Consider the following 17,434-nt stretch of genomic DNA (forward strand, 5'->3'; position numbering starts at 1 on the left):
TGTTGAGAGATAAAGCAAAAATTAGGACTGACTTTTGGAACATTTCAGAAATATATATATATATATATATATATTTTTTTTTTTTTTTTTTTTTTTTACCAAGTATAAACAGCTGCTGTGCTGTAAAAAAGTATTTACCCCCTAACAAATTCCTTCTGTTTTTGCTTTTTTTGTCATGCTTACTTTTTTCTAATCAAAACAAATTCTAATATCAGACCGATACCCTGATTAAAAATAAAATGCAGTTTTTAGATGATGATTGCTTTTATTAAGAGAAAAAAGCCATTTCAACCAACCAGACTGTATGTGAAAAAGTAATTTCCCCCCTAAACAAAATCTGACGTCACTTTTTTTTTTGCAATAACTGATGATAATAAAGTATTTTACATAACCTGGAAGAAAATTTGGCTAATTGTTCTTTTATGAATTGTTTTGATTCAGCCTTATTGCAGGGTTTTCGAGTATCAACAGCCTGTTTAAGGTCATGCATCAGCATCTCAATCAGATTTAAGACCAGACTTTGATATGTACTGTATATATCAAGGACCATAACTTAAGTGTGTTCTTCTCCATAACTCAAGTGTGCCTGAGCTTCAGGTTTATGGTACATTTTTGGTTAATGTTGGTAATGCAGTTACAACAGCTTGGGTTTCCTCTAAATTAGACGGTGCTATCAGCCTAAAATTGTACATATTTCTTTATGGGAGAAATCAAAAGCCACTTACAAAGATTAATGTAGCTTGAACCCCAGGAGGTGCTCAAAACAACTAGGTAATAGTGCTCATAAATTGCTTTTTAAAGGGAAAGTTGCTTGTTAGAAAGCGATAAAAGCCTGTAAACAAACTCCTGAAGAATAATAATCATGATGTTGTGAGTCAAAAAAGCTTTCAGTATATTCCAGATTGCCATATCCAGACATTTTCAGCTGGTGGGTTTTTATTTTGGGTGTCAACCCAATAATTGGACAGGTGGGAGAAATGACTTGCCAGAACATCAGGGCACGGGGGAGGGAAGTTCTCTGGGGGCTGTGGCAGGGGACGGACTTGCTAAACAGGGCTTGGCAATCTTTTATTACTGCTTATAGATGTAGATAGATCTGCAATTGTAAACAGAACACTCATCCTTACTGTGTTTTTTGTTTGCCAGTATGTACAATAGTTGCCTGAAAAAAAAGGATGGACGCAGGGTTGGTGTTCTTTTAAGAACACGCTCTCTTAAATGTCTTATCTGCTCTTATGGAGCCTGTGCTTATTGTTTGAGTTTAATACTAATTATAGTATGCGGTAGATACAATAGCATGCCGTTGTTATGGTTTACTTGTGCATTACTATAATGCATGTTTTCCCTCATGAATGATGCTATATTTATGTTAAATTGGATAATGCAACCTTCAAATAGACAGCGGTGACTAAAATAATTAGAGGCTGTAATTGTTTTTTCATAAGTACGGCAACAAACATTTGTGATAGTTTGCTGAATTGAAAGAAATGTTTTAAAATTAAGGTTCATTTTCAGCTGCCCATTCAAAAAGCTCATAACTGCACAACTCACTTTTTCCTCCCAGAAATGTGTGAATGCTACAGAGAATCTTTGAAACAATTCATGTTTTTCTTTTTTTAAGCAGCTCCTAATTGTTTCCTTCTTCCTACAAATCTGGCCATAAAAATGCTCAGACACCATGATTGTGTCAAAAAGAAGACGTAGGAAACACAAGAACAGTATGATAATTTTATTTAAAAGGAGAAATTGCTGAAATAAGAAGAGGGAGGGTTCGATATAATTCAAGAGAAGGTTGGGAACTATATTGCTACTAACAAAAAGCTTGATTTACCTTTGATTTTACTGATCATCGTCATTAGCCTGTTACTTTATGTTGTTACTGACACAGATGTACATACAGTTCAGCCAAAAATTACTCATACCCCTTAACAGATTAGAGTATTGCTTATTATTTGATCAATGTTTCTAATCAAGACTTGAATCTGATGCAAGATCTATGAAAGGAGCTACAGATTAGGGTGATGGCAAGGACCCCTTCTAACCACAAAGACTTGGATCTATTTACCAAATATAAATTGTCAAAATAGCAGTGGAAGCAGTGTAAGACTGGACAGCAGAGCTATATTATTTTTAACTGATTATTGAGAAATGTATAAAAATAGGGGAATGCCAAATATTCTTTGAATTTTCTATCAGAAACAAACTTCTTGGTTGAATGATAATAAACTGATGTCTAAATGTGGTAGGGGAATGAGTAATTTTAGGCTTAACTGTATTGTTGCCCACTGTTTGTGTTGATCAGTAAAAACAATGCTTTGTGTGTCACCTTCTGACATGTCTCGATGAACTCTTCAATAGTCACCACCCCATCTCTGTTTTTGTCCATTTTCTGTTGTAAGAAGAAAAGAACCATATCGAGGACAAACATGTCAGAACCTTTTTGGCGAAAGTAGGGGCAGGAGATACCTTTTAAATACATTGTAATGGCATAAATGTGTGCTTTCAGAACCTGGAAGAACTTGTCAACATGCTCTGATGGTGCATCATCCCGTACACAGGGGTACGTGTACCTCCCCATCATGTCATAGATGGACTTCATGATTGCAAGCATCTCCTGAGGAATACAGATGGAGACAACATGAAACTACTATTTATAGTCTAATTCTACCTTCATAACACTCAGTCATACAGTGCCCTTGCAAAACACACATCAGTAGAGCTTTACCTCAAATCTTTGCTTTGGCTTGGAATAATAGCTTATGCACTGTATTATCCTCAAACTATCGTGTTTTTAAAACTAAGAACAACAACAAGAACAACACTTAAAGACATATATTTGTACTTAGAGAAGTTCTACCAAATTGAGCTGTCTGCCACGAGTTACTTCATACGGACCGTGCTTCAGTTTGCAGTGCTGAGATGGCATTTTGTGCCTGTTTTGACAATCATCAATATCAAGTAATTATTTTTATCTGCTTATAGTCTACTAAAATGAAAACTGAGTTCATGACATGCATAAAAAAATAATTACCAGCAGGAGGTGGCTTAGAGAGAACATAATCTATTTCATTAGATTTAACTGGCCCAAATGGGGTTCAGAACCAAAATAAATGGATACAATGTATAATACAAAGTCTTCTGAAAATTAATTGAACAATTAAAATATATTTCAGATTGTAGCATTTAGGAACTATTTATCTTCCTCATTCATGAAAATACTAAACAAGATGGTCTGGTTTTCATTTCCTGGCAGCTAAGGCGGCCAGCATTATGGGTTTGATTGCCTTGTAGTGTCAGTGACAGATTTGTTCTACAAAAGGGGGCAAATGGGGTATTCCCCCTTGTTGCATAGTGGACTTCATTAATTAATTGCACAACAGGCTGTATCTGGTTCAGGCAGCAAACCTCCCTGTAGAGAGACAGAGATGACAAAAACACAGAGAAAAAAAAAAATTGCAGGGTGGAACCAGGAAGATGAAAACAAGGATAAACAAAACAAAAACAAATACTAAAAGAAATAATAATAGCCATAGCAGTTACAATTACAATAATAATAGTCATCATAATTTAATTAAATGATTAATTGATATGGATTAGTTAAAGTATACATATAAACAATGGAAGAAGGAAGGGATGAAATGAGAACACATGGGTATAAAATTTGGGTGCGAATTGACAGAGGGGTGAATTAGCCCAGAACCAAAGTTTACACAGTGTATTGTTATTTATGAGTGACACTGATGTATTTAAAAAAAAAAAAAAACATCTGCAAACCTGACCTCAAGTGAGTTTAACCACTCTTGGCGGACCCCTGCTGGTGGGCAATAAAGTTTGGTATAGACACATAAATAAGAAAGAATTAATGTGGCATCATTTAGCAAGGCCAGTATGGGTGCAATTGCTTTTTTATGGGAAACTAAAACTTACTCTTTCTTTTATATCAAAAGTAAAATCTGCTGAAATTATTGGTGGGGAAATTTTCAAAACTAGAAAGAAAAACATGATTGTTTACACCTAAAGAAATTTGGATATCATGAAAAAGTTTGATATTTTTCATCTCTCATTTTAGAAAGTGAAACTCGTGTAGATTCATTACACAAAGAGTGAAATATTTTAAGGCTTTATTTTTTAAATTTTGATGGTTATGGCTTACAGATAATGAAAATGCAAAATTTAGTGTTTCAGAAATTTAGAATATTAAATAAGATCAATAAAAAAGATATTTAAAGAGGAATATCAGACTTCTGATAAACTCTGTTCACTTCTATGCACTCAATACAATGCAGCATGACATGGAGGCATGTTTTGATAGCGTCTGCATTGCTGGGTCTGGTGTCTTTCATCTTCCTCTTGACAATACTCCATAGATTCTCTATGGCCTTCAGGTCAGGCCAGTTTGCTGGCCAATCAAGCACAGTAAAACCATGGTCGCTGAACCAGCTTCTGGTACCTTTGGCAGTGTGGGCTGATGCCAAGTCCGGTCAGAAATGAAATCAGCATCTCCGTAAAGCTTGTCTGCGTTGACTATGGACTTCATGCTATAACTTTTTCACTATATTCAAATTTTCTAAGACACTGAATTTTGCGTGTTCATAATTTGTAAGCCATATTCATCAAAATTACAAGACATAAGAGCTTGAAATATATCACTGCATGTGAAAAAAATCAAATTAATTCATGAGTTTCACTTTCCGAAATGAGTGACAAAAAATATAGAACGTTTTCACAATATTCAATTTTTATTTTTTGCTTCTTTCAAGCAAATCCTACCAAAACTTAATATTAGAGAAATACTGGATTGTGTTGGAGCATCACTGATGTATTTAAAGTAAGCCATTAATCTAACTGACATATCTGGGATATGAAAAGAAAGAAAGAAAGAATCTACAAACAAAAAATGTCTAAATACTACGTATTTTTAGTTTAGTTTGGAAATATACCCTGGTAAGATTCCATAAGTATTTTCCTGACATTAATTATTTTAAGATTTCTTTCAAAAATTCACTGAAACAGCTCTTATCAGGGTAACCAATTGCTTGCTCATGGCAGCAGATGCTGGTTCACATTCACTTCTCATTCTGCTTGATTAACATCAGCATTTGACACTATCGATCATAACATTCTCGTTTATAGACTCCACCACATTCAGCTGCAAGACACTGTATTCAAGTGGTTCCACTCTCATCTCACTGACAGCGCTGATTATATCTCTCTGGGGAAGGCTACCTTCAGAAATCATACAGTCACTTGCGGGGTTCCTCAAGGACCAGTACTTGGTTGAACTCTCTTCATCCTCTACATGCTCCCCCTTGGCAAAATCATTTCCAGCTTTGGTGTATTGTTTCACTGCTATGCAGACGAAGAGAAACACATTGCAACTCTTCGTCCATCCCTCACCAATCAGATGCTGAAAAACTCATTAATGCTTTCATCTCTTCAAGGCTGGATTATTGCAACTCCTTGTTGTATGGAATTTCTAATAAAAACTTACAAAAGTTACAGGCTATTTAAAATAGTGCTGCTAGACTGCTAACACTAACAAGAAAATATGAGCACATCACCCCAATTCTATAGACTGTTCATTGGCTTCCCATTTCTGTTCGGATTCAACACAAGATTTGTCTCCTCACCCACCAGTGCATTCATGGCAGCACACCTGACTACCTCAAAGAACTACTATCCATTCACACCACATGACGCCCCCTTCGCTCTACTGGCTCTTTCCGTCTCCATACTCCCCAAACAAAATTAACATCGATGGGAGACAAGGCGTTCTCCTCAGTCGCCACCCGCTTATGAAATGAGCTTCCAGAATACCTGAGAGTACCGCAGACTATCAAGTCTTTTAAAAAAGAACTGAACACATTTTTGTTTTCAGGTTTTTATGACTTTAGATTTGACATGTTTCTATGTTATATTTTTATATGTTGGTTAATGTTTTTATTGTCACTTTGCAGCACTTTGAGATTTACATGTAAAGTGCATTATAAATTAAATGTATTATAATCATCACAACGGATTTGGCTGCAAGGAGCAACAGAGGGTGTGAATACTGGCAAAGGGAGCGTTTCCCAAACCATTATGGTTCATTAGACATAATGAACTGTACATGCTGTAATCATTAATTAAAGAAACCAAAAACAAAGCATGAGGAACAGTAAAGCAAAAACCTCTGTGTATTGAAAATAATGTTTACCCGTTTATCATTTTATTGTCAAAATATCTCCTGTAACACACATTCACCTCTTTGGTGATGTAACCGTCCTTATTTATGTCATAAAGGTTGAAGGCCCAGTTGAGCTTCTCTGTGACCGAACCTCTGAGCAGAACTGACAGACCGATGACGAAGTCTTCGAAGTGGATCGAGCCATTTCTGTCGATGTCGAACGCGTTGAAGAGGAAGTGAGCGTAGGTAGTTGCATCTGCAGATAGGAAGAGACATTGATTCGGTCTATTGCTTTTACCGACAGTGTGGGACAAAAAGGTAGACATCCAGGACATATGTGACAGAGAGAAAGATAATATAAAAGGTACAAAAGCAGATTTTCTTTAGGGTGGGATGGGTGTGAAACATATCTGAACATTTTGTTGGATTCTGCAGGATTATTAGGATTTGCTTTGGACTTTTCCTGCTTTAATCTTCTCTTTGTTCAGTCTGTCAAATTATGTGGATCAATTTCTTTTGTAACTAGATTTGTAAACAAAAGCCATCTTCCACTTATCAATTATGTTGTACTTTGTGTTGGTCTATCACATACAATTTCAATACACACTGAGGTTTGTGGCTGACAAAATTTGAAAAAGCTGAAGGTGTATAAGTACTGATTAAATAACTGAAGACCTCGAACACCCTCCATCTCACTGCACACATAATTTTACTTACAGTCCCTTAAAGGACAAAAATGGAGTGATGGTTTTAGTCTCTAACCTCCTTGGGGAAAGAACTGAGAATAGATGGACTTGAATGTCTCCTCATCAACCAGCCCACTGGGACACTCCTGCAGATGGAGGGAAAAATGAGATTTAGTATAATAAAAACAATTAATGTTCCTATAAAAAGCATAGCAATAAAAGCAACTGGGAGTATCCTCAAAGCAGCTTGACATACGTTCTTGAAGCCTCTATAGAGAGACTGAAGCTCCTTCCTGGTGAACTTGGTCTGGGCCTGCAGCTGGTCCAGCCCCTCAGGCTGGTGGCGCACCGTCGACAGCTCCAGGTCACTGTCGCTGCTGTCTGTGGGAGCAAGAGACGGAGGGAGGACAGGGACAGGTAGACAGACAGGAAGAAGGAGAGAAGGAAAAGCAACATAGAGAGGGAAAGATGAAGAGAGAAAGAGGAAGGATGGGACAGACATCGAGTGAGTGAACGCAGGCAAACAATAGAGGGTGAGAGTGGGTTCACACGTTTAACAGGGAGGGAGGAAGGGAAAACGTGCATGTTTAGGGAGAAGAAGAGGCCATAATCTGCTCAGGACCAAAAGGTGGAAAGAAGGAAGAGGATGAGGTACTTTCTTTCAGATGGAGATGTCATAACATTTATTTTTTTAGTCTAAATTCTAAATGCAGCTTTATTGGCCAGCAATTGAAACATGCTCAGAGAAAGCCCTTCATAACTAGGAAAAACAAAAAGCAGGGAAGCTTTCTCTTGGTAAGTTAGGTTTCTCTTGCTCCATACTCACCATCTTTAGACAAAGAGGACAGAGGAGGAGGAAGAGGAGGAATTGGTGTTGACACCGAGATGAATTGAAAGAGAGTAAATGGAGAACAGTGGGAGAGTGACAGTAAGAAGAAGAAAACAAAACAAGAAAAAAACAAGTCAATTTGGGTCAGATCCTACGAGCTGTAATGGAGAAGAGGAAATTACCAGTTCGAACAACCAGCAGAGCAGCGACATATTACACACTGTGAAACATCAACCAAAATCAACAGTACAGCAACTGAAGGTGGGAGGATCAGATTTTACATCACATCAGTTCATTCCTTTTGGGTTCATTTGGTTCAATGAAAAATATAACCTTGTTTGATTTCATTAAGTAAATCTTAGATGTTGCTTAATCTGAATTACTGGATCCTTTTTAATGTAAACTGTAGTTTTCCATGACATAAAATACTCGTTCTTCATCTCAGGGAGGTTTATCATTGGAAAATTTCCTTAGCTTACAGCAACTTCTATTTTTATTGTCACCCCTCATTAGGGTACATTAAAATCTATGAAATGAATTAGTTTTTATTGGAGTAGAAACATATTTCACTGAAAATGTTTTACATTTTACAGTACATTTATTCTGAGGGGAAAAAGCTTAATCAGTTTCACAGTGATTGGCATTCCATCCATCCATCCATCCACCGGGAGGAGGCCCAGGGGACGGCCCAGGACACGCTGGAGGGACTATGTCTCTCGGCTGGCCTGGGAACGCCTTGGGCTCCACCCGGAGGAGCTGGAGGAGGTGTTTGGGGAGAGGGACATCACCCAAACAGCAGACTCTGCTGAGTCTGCTGCCCCCGCGACCCGGTCCCGGATAAAGCGGAAGATGACGAGTACGAGTACTTTCTGTTTCCCTGCAGTATCAAAATGACATGTCACTAGCCGATTTTTCTTAGCCACTCTTCAGAACGGGAAAGAAAAGAAAACATGCCAATCAACTAAAATAAAACAAGTGTTCATCTTCATAAGTCAGGAAATAGCTACAAAAACGGTTGCTTCTGATCAAAACATGCCCGAATCTACAGTCTCTGCAAAAAAATTAGTAAGTGGAGCTGAGACAAACAAGGCTGAATGAGGATCCAAGATGGTAAGGGACATAAAATAAACGCCTAAATGTTAGAGAACTGCAGCAAGGAGTGGGATCTTGGAGTTATTAAGTCACCATAACAACCTTTAGATGCTGTCTTTGTGCCAAATGGTTGTTTGGGAGTGATGCAAGAAAAAACTTTTTAGCACCACAAAAGTAAAAAATATGTAGCTGGCTAAACTCTACCAGGATGCTTAGGGCAGCTGCACGTTTCATGGCAGTCCAAGCTAATCAGTACAAGCTGCCTCTCTTTTTCACAGATGACTGGGACAAACTTCTCCAGAAAATAACAGTGATGAAAATTAACGTGCTGGATATGGAAATGAAATGACCATACCGATGATAAACAGTGATAAGACTGACAGACGGCTAACTAGCATCAACAAGAAACAGAATGTTGCAGCAAATAGGAGTAAATCGACCAACAAAGCCAAAGGATAATTCCCCTGCTGCGCATCTGGGAAGACAGCTAACAGCAAAAAGGAGAAAACAACAAGGCACCGTTCTCACAACAAATAAGAGCAAACCAAATGAAAACACAGGAATTACACACGAAAACAGGTTTGCTCCACTTCTGCAAGACTCTGACACCCTGAAGGAAAGCTCTTCTTTCACTAGCAATAGCTAAGAGCCCTTAAAACCTTAACAGATTGTCCGCTAAACAGCTTTAGAAAGAGCAGTCACCAGGCCACAAATCCTAAAAGTGAGTGACGGAGCTGTGAATGAGATTAAACAATTTTGCAGCAAGAAAAACACCAAAGTACTTAGTTTTGTCAATAGCCTGGTGTCTGATATCTCAGAGAAAATATTGATGAACATGGAAGGACATCCCACAGTGAAAAACCTCATCATACACACTGGAGCCCTTGATGTTTTCAGTGGACCTCTACTGACAGTTTGGGGTGGACATAAGAGATTCAGTAGACTGCTCATGCTGAACAAATGGCTTAAGAAAGCATGTGCTGCAAAATCTGTGAAGTTTATTGGCAATTTCAATATTTTCTTGGAAAAGGGGCATCTTTTCAAACCTCCTTCCCCCAGACCCCACCATTCCCTCCCTTATTTCCATTAAGCCCAGACTCCCCTCTCCTGGATTTTACTGACAACAGGAAAAACCTTGTCAAGATTAGAATACAACTTACTCTGTGCCCAAATCTCACATTGTCTCCACAAAACCCCCAACATCAGTATAGTGAGACACCTACACTGATAGAGTCAATGCCTCTCAGTTATAATTTTCCAAGTGAGATCATGGAGCGTAGGAGAAGTGGAGGGGTGGCCACTTTGTTTCATGATTCACTAAAGTATAAAAAGGTGTTCTTGGGCAAATTTGACTCTTTTGAATATCTGGCAGTCCAGGCAAAGGGCCCTGCTCAAGCGTTGTTTATGAATGTTTACAGGCCTCTGAAAATGATTTCAATGACCTCTCTGTGATATGTGTTATGATTGTGTAAGTCGTAACACATGCGACTTAAACAGTGTTGTGGGAGACTTCAAAGTCCATGTTGACAACCGTGAAGACAGAACGGCAAATTAACTATGTGGTACACTTAAAAATTTTGGTTTCATTCAACCTGTCGAACAGCCAACACACAAAAGACGACATATTTTGGACATAATCTTCAGTAAGAGTCTGAACATTTCCAAGGCCTTTGTAACTGATGTTTCCCTGTCTGAATACTTTTCTGTTATCTTTCAAAGCATCATTTCCATAACTCAATTTGCTAAAGAGATATTATAAGAAAGGCTTTTTTAAGGATAACTGAAATCTTTAACCAAGTTTACTCTTCCATTTGCCCTTTGTCCTGTAACTCAGTAGATGAGCTGTTAGAAAACTTTCACTCTAACATTTCAGACATCATTGATTCAATTGCTCCCATTAAGGCAAAGGTTGTCTTTGGTAAGAAGAAATCTCCACAAAGAATAACTGAGCTGGCGAAAGACCGGACTCCAGGTTCACTTGGACATCTTTACAAAGAGACTTCACAGATATAACTTTCAACTGAATAATGCAAAAGAATCTTTCTTTTTTCCAGTCATCAACAAAACCATTTATAATGCTTGCGCCTTGTTTGCTACAGTCTACGGGTTCACAAAACCTTCTGTGTTTTAGCATCTGAACTCCACTCCAACGAGGCCTGCAATGGATTTGCTAATGCCTTTACTGAAAAGATTCAGAAGATTAGAAGTGTAGTCTGTACATCAATATTAAGTCCAACTTCAATGTTGTGTCCCCTTAAAACACATTTGGACAAAATGAAACAATTCTACCAAATAAACTACAAAAACTTAGAAGAAATTATACAACAACTAAGCTCCTCCTTCTGCTGTCTCGATATTTTACCCACAGCTTTCTTTAAGAAAGTTTTGCCTGTCATAGGCCTGTCATAGTCATTCAAATAGTAAACTCATCCATGTAATCAAGTGTTTCCCCTAGGCATTAAAAACAGCAATAATCAAACCACTGTTAAAAAAAAGAATAATCCAGACAATATAAGAGACCCATCTCAAATCTCCAATTTATTTAAGGATATTGAAAAAGCTGTTTTAACAGTTAAATACCTTTTTAACAATGACCAGCCGCATTGACGTCTTTCAGTCAGGTTCCTGTGTTCACCACATTACAGAAACTGCCCTTGTCAAGATGTTCAATGATATCCACATAAATGCACACTGTGGAAGAACCACAGCGCTCGTATTATTGGACCTCAGCACAGCATTCGACACACATTTGATCACAATACATTACTGGAGCCACTGGAGAACTGGGATGGCTTTTCTGGTTCAGCCCTTGGCTGGTTTAAGTCTTACCTGAAGGACTGGGATTTTTTGTGTCAATAGGTAACTTTACATCGGGGTTGACAAAAATCACATATTGGGTTCCCCAAGGTTCCATCCTGGGACCCTTCCTATTCAATATCTACTTTACATTCTCCCCCTATTTTTAGATAGAGAATTATTTTTCCCAGTAGTCTTTCTCCACTAGCACCATCATGAATGCTAACACTGAAAATGGGGAAGCATCAATTGCTTCTCTATTGTCATTGCTATTGTCTTTCACTCTTGGCATTGTGTTAACATGTAGCTGTATGGTCCAGAGCAGCTGCTTTTATGGAGTGGTTGATGTTGATCAGTTAATATGTAATTAGCAGAACCTGGTAAGCAAGGGTGTACTGAGTTTTTTTATTTCACACACAGCTTTCATATAATGGCTTTTTTAGGTTTAATAAGTGGTGTGGAAGTACAAAATAAACTAAAAGAGTATATAGTGCAAAATCCAGGTTAAATTTAAAATATTTTAGAACAAGATCATTATTACTATGTACTATGTACTTCTATGAGCCAAACAAGACTTTAAAGATCAGGTCATAACAAACAACATAAGTTAGCATAACTAAGCAGATGACACACAGTTCTACATTACAATGTCTCCAGGGACTATGAACCTATTCAAGTGATGAAAAGATCCATAGAACAAGTTAATGTGTGGATGTGCCAAAATTTTCTTCAGCTGAATAAAAACAAAACTGAACTAACTATTTTTGGACCAAAGGAGGAGCGATCAAGAGTCAGCCCACAGCTTCAGTTACTACAGCTAGAAACCACTGATCAGGCCCAGAATCTGGGTGTAGTGATGGACTCAGACCTGAACCTCCAGAGGCACATAAAGATAACCACTAAGTCTGCCTTCTATCACCTGAGGAACATTTCCAGGATTAAAGGACTAATGTCCCAGCAGGATCTCTAAAAACAAATCCATCTGTTTATCTTTAGTCGAATTGATTACTGTAACAGTGTCTTCACAGGTCCGCCTAAAAAGTCAATCAGACAGCTGCAGTTGATCCAGAACGCTGCTGCCCATAACCGTGTTCCTGAAAACTGCAAAAATACTGAATCCCTGAGTTCTTTTAAATCAAGGGTACAAATCCCACTAATTTAGAGTTGCCTTTAGTCTTTTTATTTAAACTAGTAACTGAAACATCTTGGCAAAGGTTTTTACTGGGGATAAAGGTTAATTAGGGTTTTTCACCGTGGAACAGACAGCATAAAGGACCTCGCTGTTCACAGTGAGAAGCAGTTCACTGTAAAACACCCCTCCCCGACAGACTGTGGTTGACCTGGGTTCTCCTAGAAGAAGTTAGGAGGAAGGTACAGAGCACCAGGTAGTCTCTGACTCTTGGTCCAGACGTGGACCAGTTTTTAAATGGAATATTCCCCCATCATCGAGATGCATAATAAGCCAGAACATTTCTGAGGAGTTGTCTCCTCCCCAGGGAGAAACTTTGATTTTATGTTAAGAAAATATGGGCCTTAAAGAATCAAGTGCATTCGTAGTTTTTACTCTGTAGTCCAACTTTGCTTTACTTTTCTTGACTTTCCTTTATCATGCCACTGCAATGTATTTATTATGGTTTTTGTCACTGCAATGCACTTTTTTCATCATGTAAAGCACTTTGAATTGTCTTGTTGCTGAAATGTGCTAGAGAAATAAACTTGCCTTTCCTTGCCTTTCCTTTCCTTTCCTTGCCTTGCCTTGCCTTGCCTTGCCTTGCCTTGCCTTGCCTTGCCTTGCCTTGCCTTGCCTTGCCTTGCCTTGCCTTGCCTTGCCTTGCCTTGCCTTGCCTTGCTTTGCCTTGCCTTGCCTTGCTTTGCCTTGCCTTGCCTTGCCTTACTTTCTCGGAAACCACCAGGTACTTCCTGCAACTTACCAACATCTTTCTTAGAGCCTCCCAAAATGTCTGGGAAAGTATCAGGGAAAGTACCTTGTCAGTTCTGGAAAATATTTGTGAGAACCTATCTCGTTTGCTTTGTAAAAGTTATGAAAGTAATATCTAAGTTTCGGAGTCTTTTCTGAGTTCTTGAAAAATACAGGACTTATTAGGTAGTACTATCTTCCTTTTATTACATTTCAGAACTTCCTCTGTTCTGATTTTTGTCTGTTTTCAAGATTGAGTAAATACCTTTTAAGCTTCAGATCCACAAAAAACGTTAGCAGGGAACTGGGGCTTTTACTAATTCTCATTAAATTACACAAAGACTTCCAAAAAGCCTATAAAAAGGATAAGAAAAGCAACAACCAACATGACTTGTTTTACCTCTAGTATTTCCTTAAATTAAATTTGATTTCATTAGATCATATTACGGTGCCTCACAGTATTTCACGACCCACCATGGGGTCGTGATTTATCTATGAGATCTCTATGAACTAAAGCAATCTCACAAACACTCCCCCCCCCCACACACCCCCTTGTGTCCACCTCCAACCCCACCCCTTCCCTAAGATTGCCCCATGTTGTCTCACCGGTCTCAGTGATGTCGATCAGACCCAGCAGGTGCATCAGCTTGAGGAACATTATCACTAAGCAGACGATGCCGACTGTCTGGAGTCCTTCCGTCTCCCATCTCACACTCATCCTGCTCTCTTCTTCTATTTTTCTTCCTTCTTCAGTCCTTTTCTCTCTATCTATCTTGTCTCTACATCACTTAATAATTGTTCTACCTGGCCATTTCTTGAAATGTCCTTTCTTCCGTTCTTCTTTTCTGCCTCAGCCCGTCTTTGACAGTGTCACTCACTTATCGCTCTTTTTCTGCCATTCTGTTACTCTATCTAGCCCTTCCCCCCACTGACGTTTTAATTCAGGGTTTTTTTTACTCAGCACTCTCATGTGGTCATTTTAGGTCCAAAACAAAGAGATACGTATTATTGTCCAACTTTTTCATTTGGGTTTTGTGGATGAAAATACTCTAAAACTGCCATAAATGAGTGACAAATGTTGGGATCCCACAGGAATATTTATTAGGACCCACTAAAAGCTTAAACATTGCTTATTTGGATGCAGATTAAAAAGAGTTTTGGATTCCTCCATGCCTTAAAAATCCTTTTGCAGCCACATGCTAAACTCATAATTCATATCATTCAACATCTCCCTTGCTACTGACTGAATTCATGATCACTCAGCTTTCCCTTATTACATCCTCCCTCCGTTTTACAACTTATAATTGATAGCTCCAGAACAAACATACATAGAGTTACTTAATACCAAAAAGACCAGCAAAATGTGCTTAACTGTGTTGTGAAGAGAAAATGGTTTGACTTTAAGGAGTCAGAGACGAGAGAGACAGATGTCAACAGGTGTCCTGAATCTCATTTTTCCACTAGGCTCAGTGATCCACTTTCTAACTGTTCCCTTATCTCTCTCGGGGTCTGTAGCACAGATTTAACGTCGCATTAACTCATTCGAGATCTATCACACTCGTGTGATAAAGAGAGACTGTGAGCTCCCACAGGCCCTGGGACACATGTTCTGAAACGCATTTCGCTCTTTGTCTCCCTCTGGTGGTCACTAATTTAACAACAAAAAACAGGAAGATCAATTCAATTCAGTTTTATTTGTATAGCGCCAAGTCGAAACACATGTTGTCTCAAGGCACTTCACAACAGTCAGGGACATACATTCCAATTAGTCCTAACCATTGAACAGTGCAGTCAGAGTTACTTATTTATTCAAATTGGATAAAAAGTTTTTCTGTCTAAGGAAACCCAGCAGATTGCATCCAGTCAGTGACTTGCAGCAAAATTACATTTTTTCTTGACATTGTTTTGAAACACCACGAAGTTAGGGAATGACAGGAGGCATTTGCGCAACTACACAAAAAAAAAGAATATGTTTAGTTAGTTTGTAAGGAAAATGCATTTGTGGGTTGCACCCATTAAAAAAAAAGAGTTTTTGAAAAAAGGTCCTCTCAGCTTTTGGTGGAGGTGGTGTGGTGGGGTGGGATGGCCCCTCAACCCCATTAGACACTTCTTGGACCAGCTTAGGGTTGCTGTTTAGGCAAGAGTGACCCACACAGCCAGCAGTGTGTGGCCAAGCTGATGACCAGCAAAAGGAGGAGATGTCAGGCTCTTGTGGTTGTGTACCATTCTTCAAAGCACTACTGAGGTTCCTGCCACTATGCTTGACAGTTGCTTTGAGGTGTTTGTGCTGATGTGCTATGGTTTTGGTTTTCTCCAAACATGGCAATGTAAATTGTGGCCAATTATGAGTGGTGACCTTGCAGATCATTCAGATGTGACATTGCAAACCTAAGTTTAATAAGTAGTGTGGAAGTGCAAAATAAACTAAAAAAGTATAAAAGTGTGGAATCTATGTTACATTTAAATAATTTTAGAACAAGATTGTTATTACTATGTCCTGATATATTAATCACTCTAACTCAAAGATGGTGTACTTTTTTTTTTTTTTTTACCCTAGTAGAACATCTGATTAATATAACAAAAATAAAAATAAGCTGATGCTTCTCTGTCAGGTTTGGTATCCTATAATAGGAAAAAAATACCATGATGTTTTTATCAGTGTTCTGAAACACACCATCCTGTCCTTGGACATAATTTCACTCACTTTAACTTCTATGAGCCAAACAAGACTTTAAAGAAAAGAACTGCAGATTTTTGGTGAGAGCATGGAGACAGCCATTACTCCTTTATTTACTCACTGGAAATCCATGCTTATCCATAAGTAGAAACTACAAAGATTTCTGTAACTACTTCTTCCCACAGAAGATCTCTTCTGTAAGTTAACAGGAAAACTGAAAGCCACTCCGTTATCAACATTTCTATCAGCTTGTAGTGCTACTTTATTGCAGGAAAAACTGTGAAACAATGAAGGAAAGTAAAACTATGATTATCTCAGTTTATCGTTTGTTGTTTCCTCTCGAAAATAAATTTGATGTGTGGAAAATGTTTTCATTCATATTTTCAAAGTGCAACATTAGGTAAAACACAACCTTGCTTTTGGATGTTAACAAGTGAAAGAATATAATATTTTATTAAAAAGCTGCCATACACTTTTAAAACTGAACTTGAAATGTTTGCATTCACTATTGTGTGGGTAGGGGGAAAACAAGGCTTTTGACTGGTATACACCCTTAACAGCTTATGTACAGATTATGTAGTGCTGTGAAAAACATTTACCCCATATAGATTTCTTCTGTTAGTGCTTTCTATCACACTTAAACATTTAATGACCCACAAAGATATCCTGAGGAAGAACAAAAAGCTTTTTTCAAATTATTTCATTTAGTAAGGCTAGCCAAACCAACCTGGCCTTATGTGAAAAAGTAATTGCCCCCCTAAAGCAATAACTGGTTGTGCCACCCTTGGCAGTGAGAAAAACATTAAGCATTTGTGATCATCAGCTTTACATCACTATGGAGGAAGTTAAGCCCACTCTTCTTTGCAGAATTTCTTTTAATTCATCCTTACTGGAGGATTTTTGAGCATAGACAGCTTATTTAAGGTCAGGTTCTGGACTTTGACTAGGCCAATTCAAAACCTTACTTTTGTTTTATTCAGCTATATAGCAGTAGAAATGGCTTGATGATCCTTTCCAGAAAGATGTCAATAAATGTGTTTCTAATCTGTTTTTAATTTTTTTAGATCTGGCTTGCGCATTTTGGGATCTTTAGCCTACTTCATGTTGTCATATAGGTTCTGTTTAAGTGATTTCTTGATTCTACAGGTTTGGAAGCGATCATGTTTGGGAGTAGCTAGTCCATATGAACTCACGAAAAAATGAGGTTAATGGCTGTAAAATCACGATTTACAAACAGGTAAATTTTTTCCACATAAGACCAGATCGAGCT

General features: G+C 38.1%; 1 protein-coding gene across 7 annotated transcripts in view; it reads right to left on the reverse strand.

Moving 5' to 3' along the window:
- Positions 1–17,434, reverse strand: part of kcnip3b (Kv channel interacting protein 3b, calsenilin) — a 79,819-nt gene that overhangs the window by 977 nt on the left and 61,408 nt on the right. For 5 of the 7 annotated variants that reach the window (XM_047382594.1, XM_047382593.1, XM_047382592.1 and 2 more), the window contains 5 exons: positions 7,109–7,233; positions 6,929–6,998; positions 6,244–6,422; positions 2,510–2,614; positions 2,327–2,389 (listed from right to left, as the gene is read on the reverse strand). In XM_047382594.1, the coding sequence (XP_047238550.1) occupies positions 2,327–2,389; positions 2,510–2,614; positions 6,244–6,422; positions 6,929–6,998; positions 7,109–7,233 (542 nt within the window). Of the gene's footprint in view, positions 1–2,326; positions 2,390–2,509; positions 2,615–6,243; positions 6,423–6,928; positions 6,999–7,108; positions 7,234–7,678; positions 7,682–14,093; positions 14,392–17,434 lie in introns of those variants that run through there. The other 2 variants (XM_047382595.1, XM_047382597.1) reach the window with 2 other exon arrangements.

The sequence above is a fragment of the Girardinichthys multiradiatus genome, chromosome 12 (genome assembly GCF_021462225.1).
Source record: "Girardinichthys multiradiatus isolate DD_20200921_A chromosome 12, DD_fGirMul_XY1, whole genome shotgun sequence".
NCBI lineage: Eukaryota > Metazoa > Chordata > Actinopteri > Cyprinodontiformes > Goodeidae > Girardinichthys > Girardinichthys multiradiatus.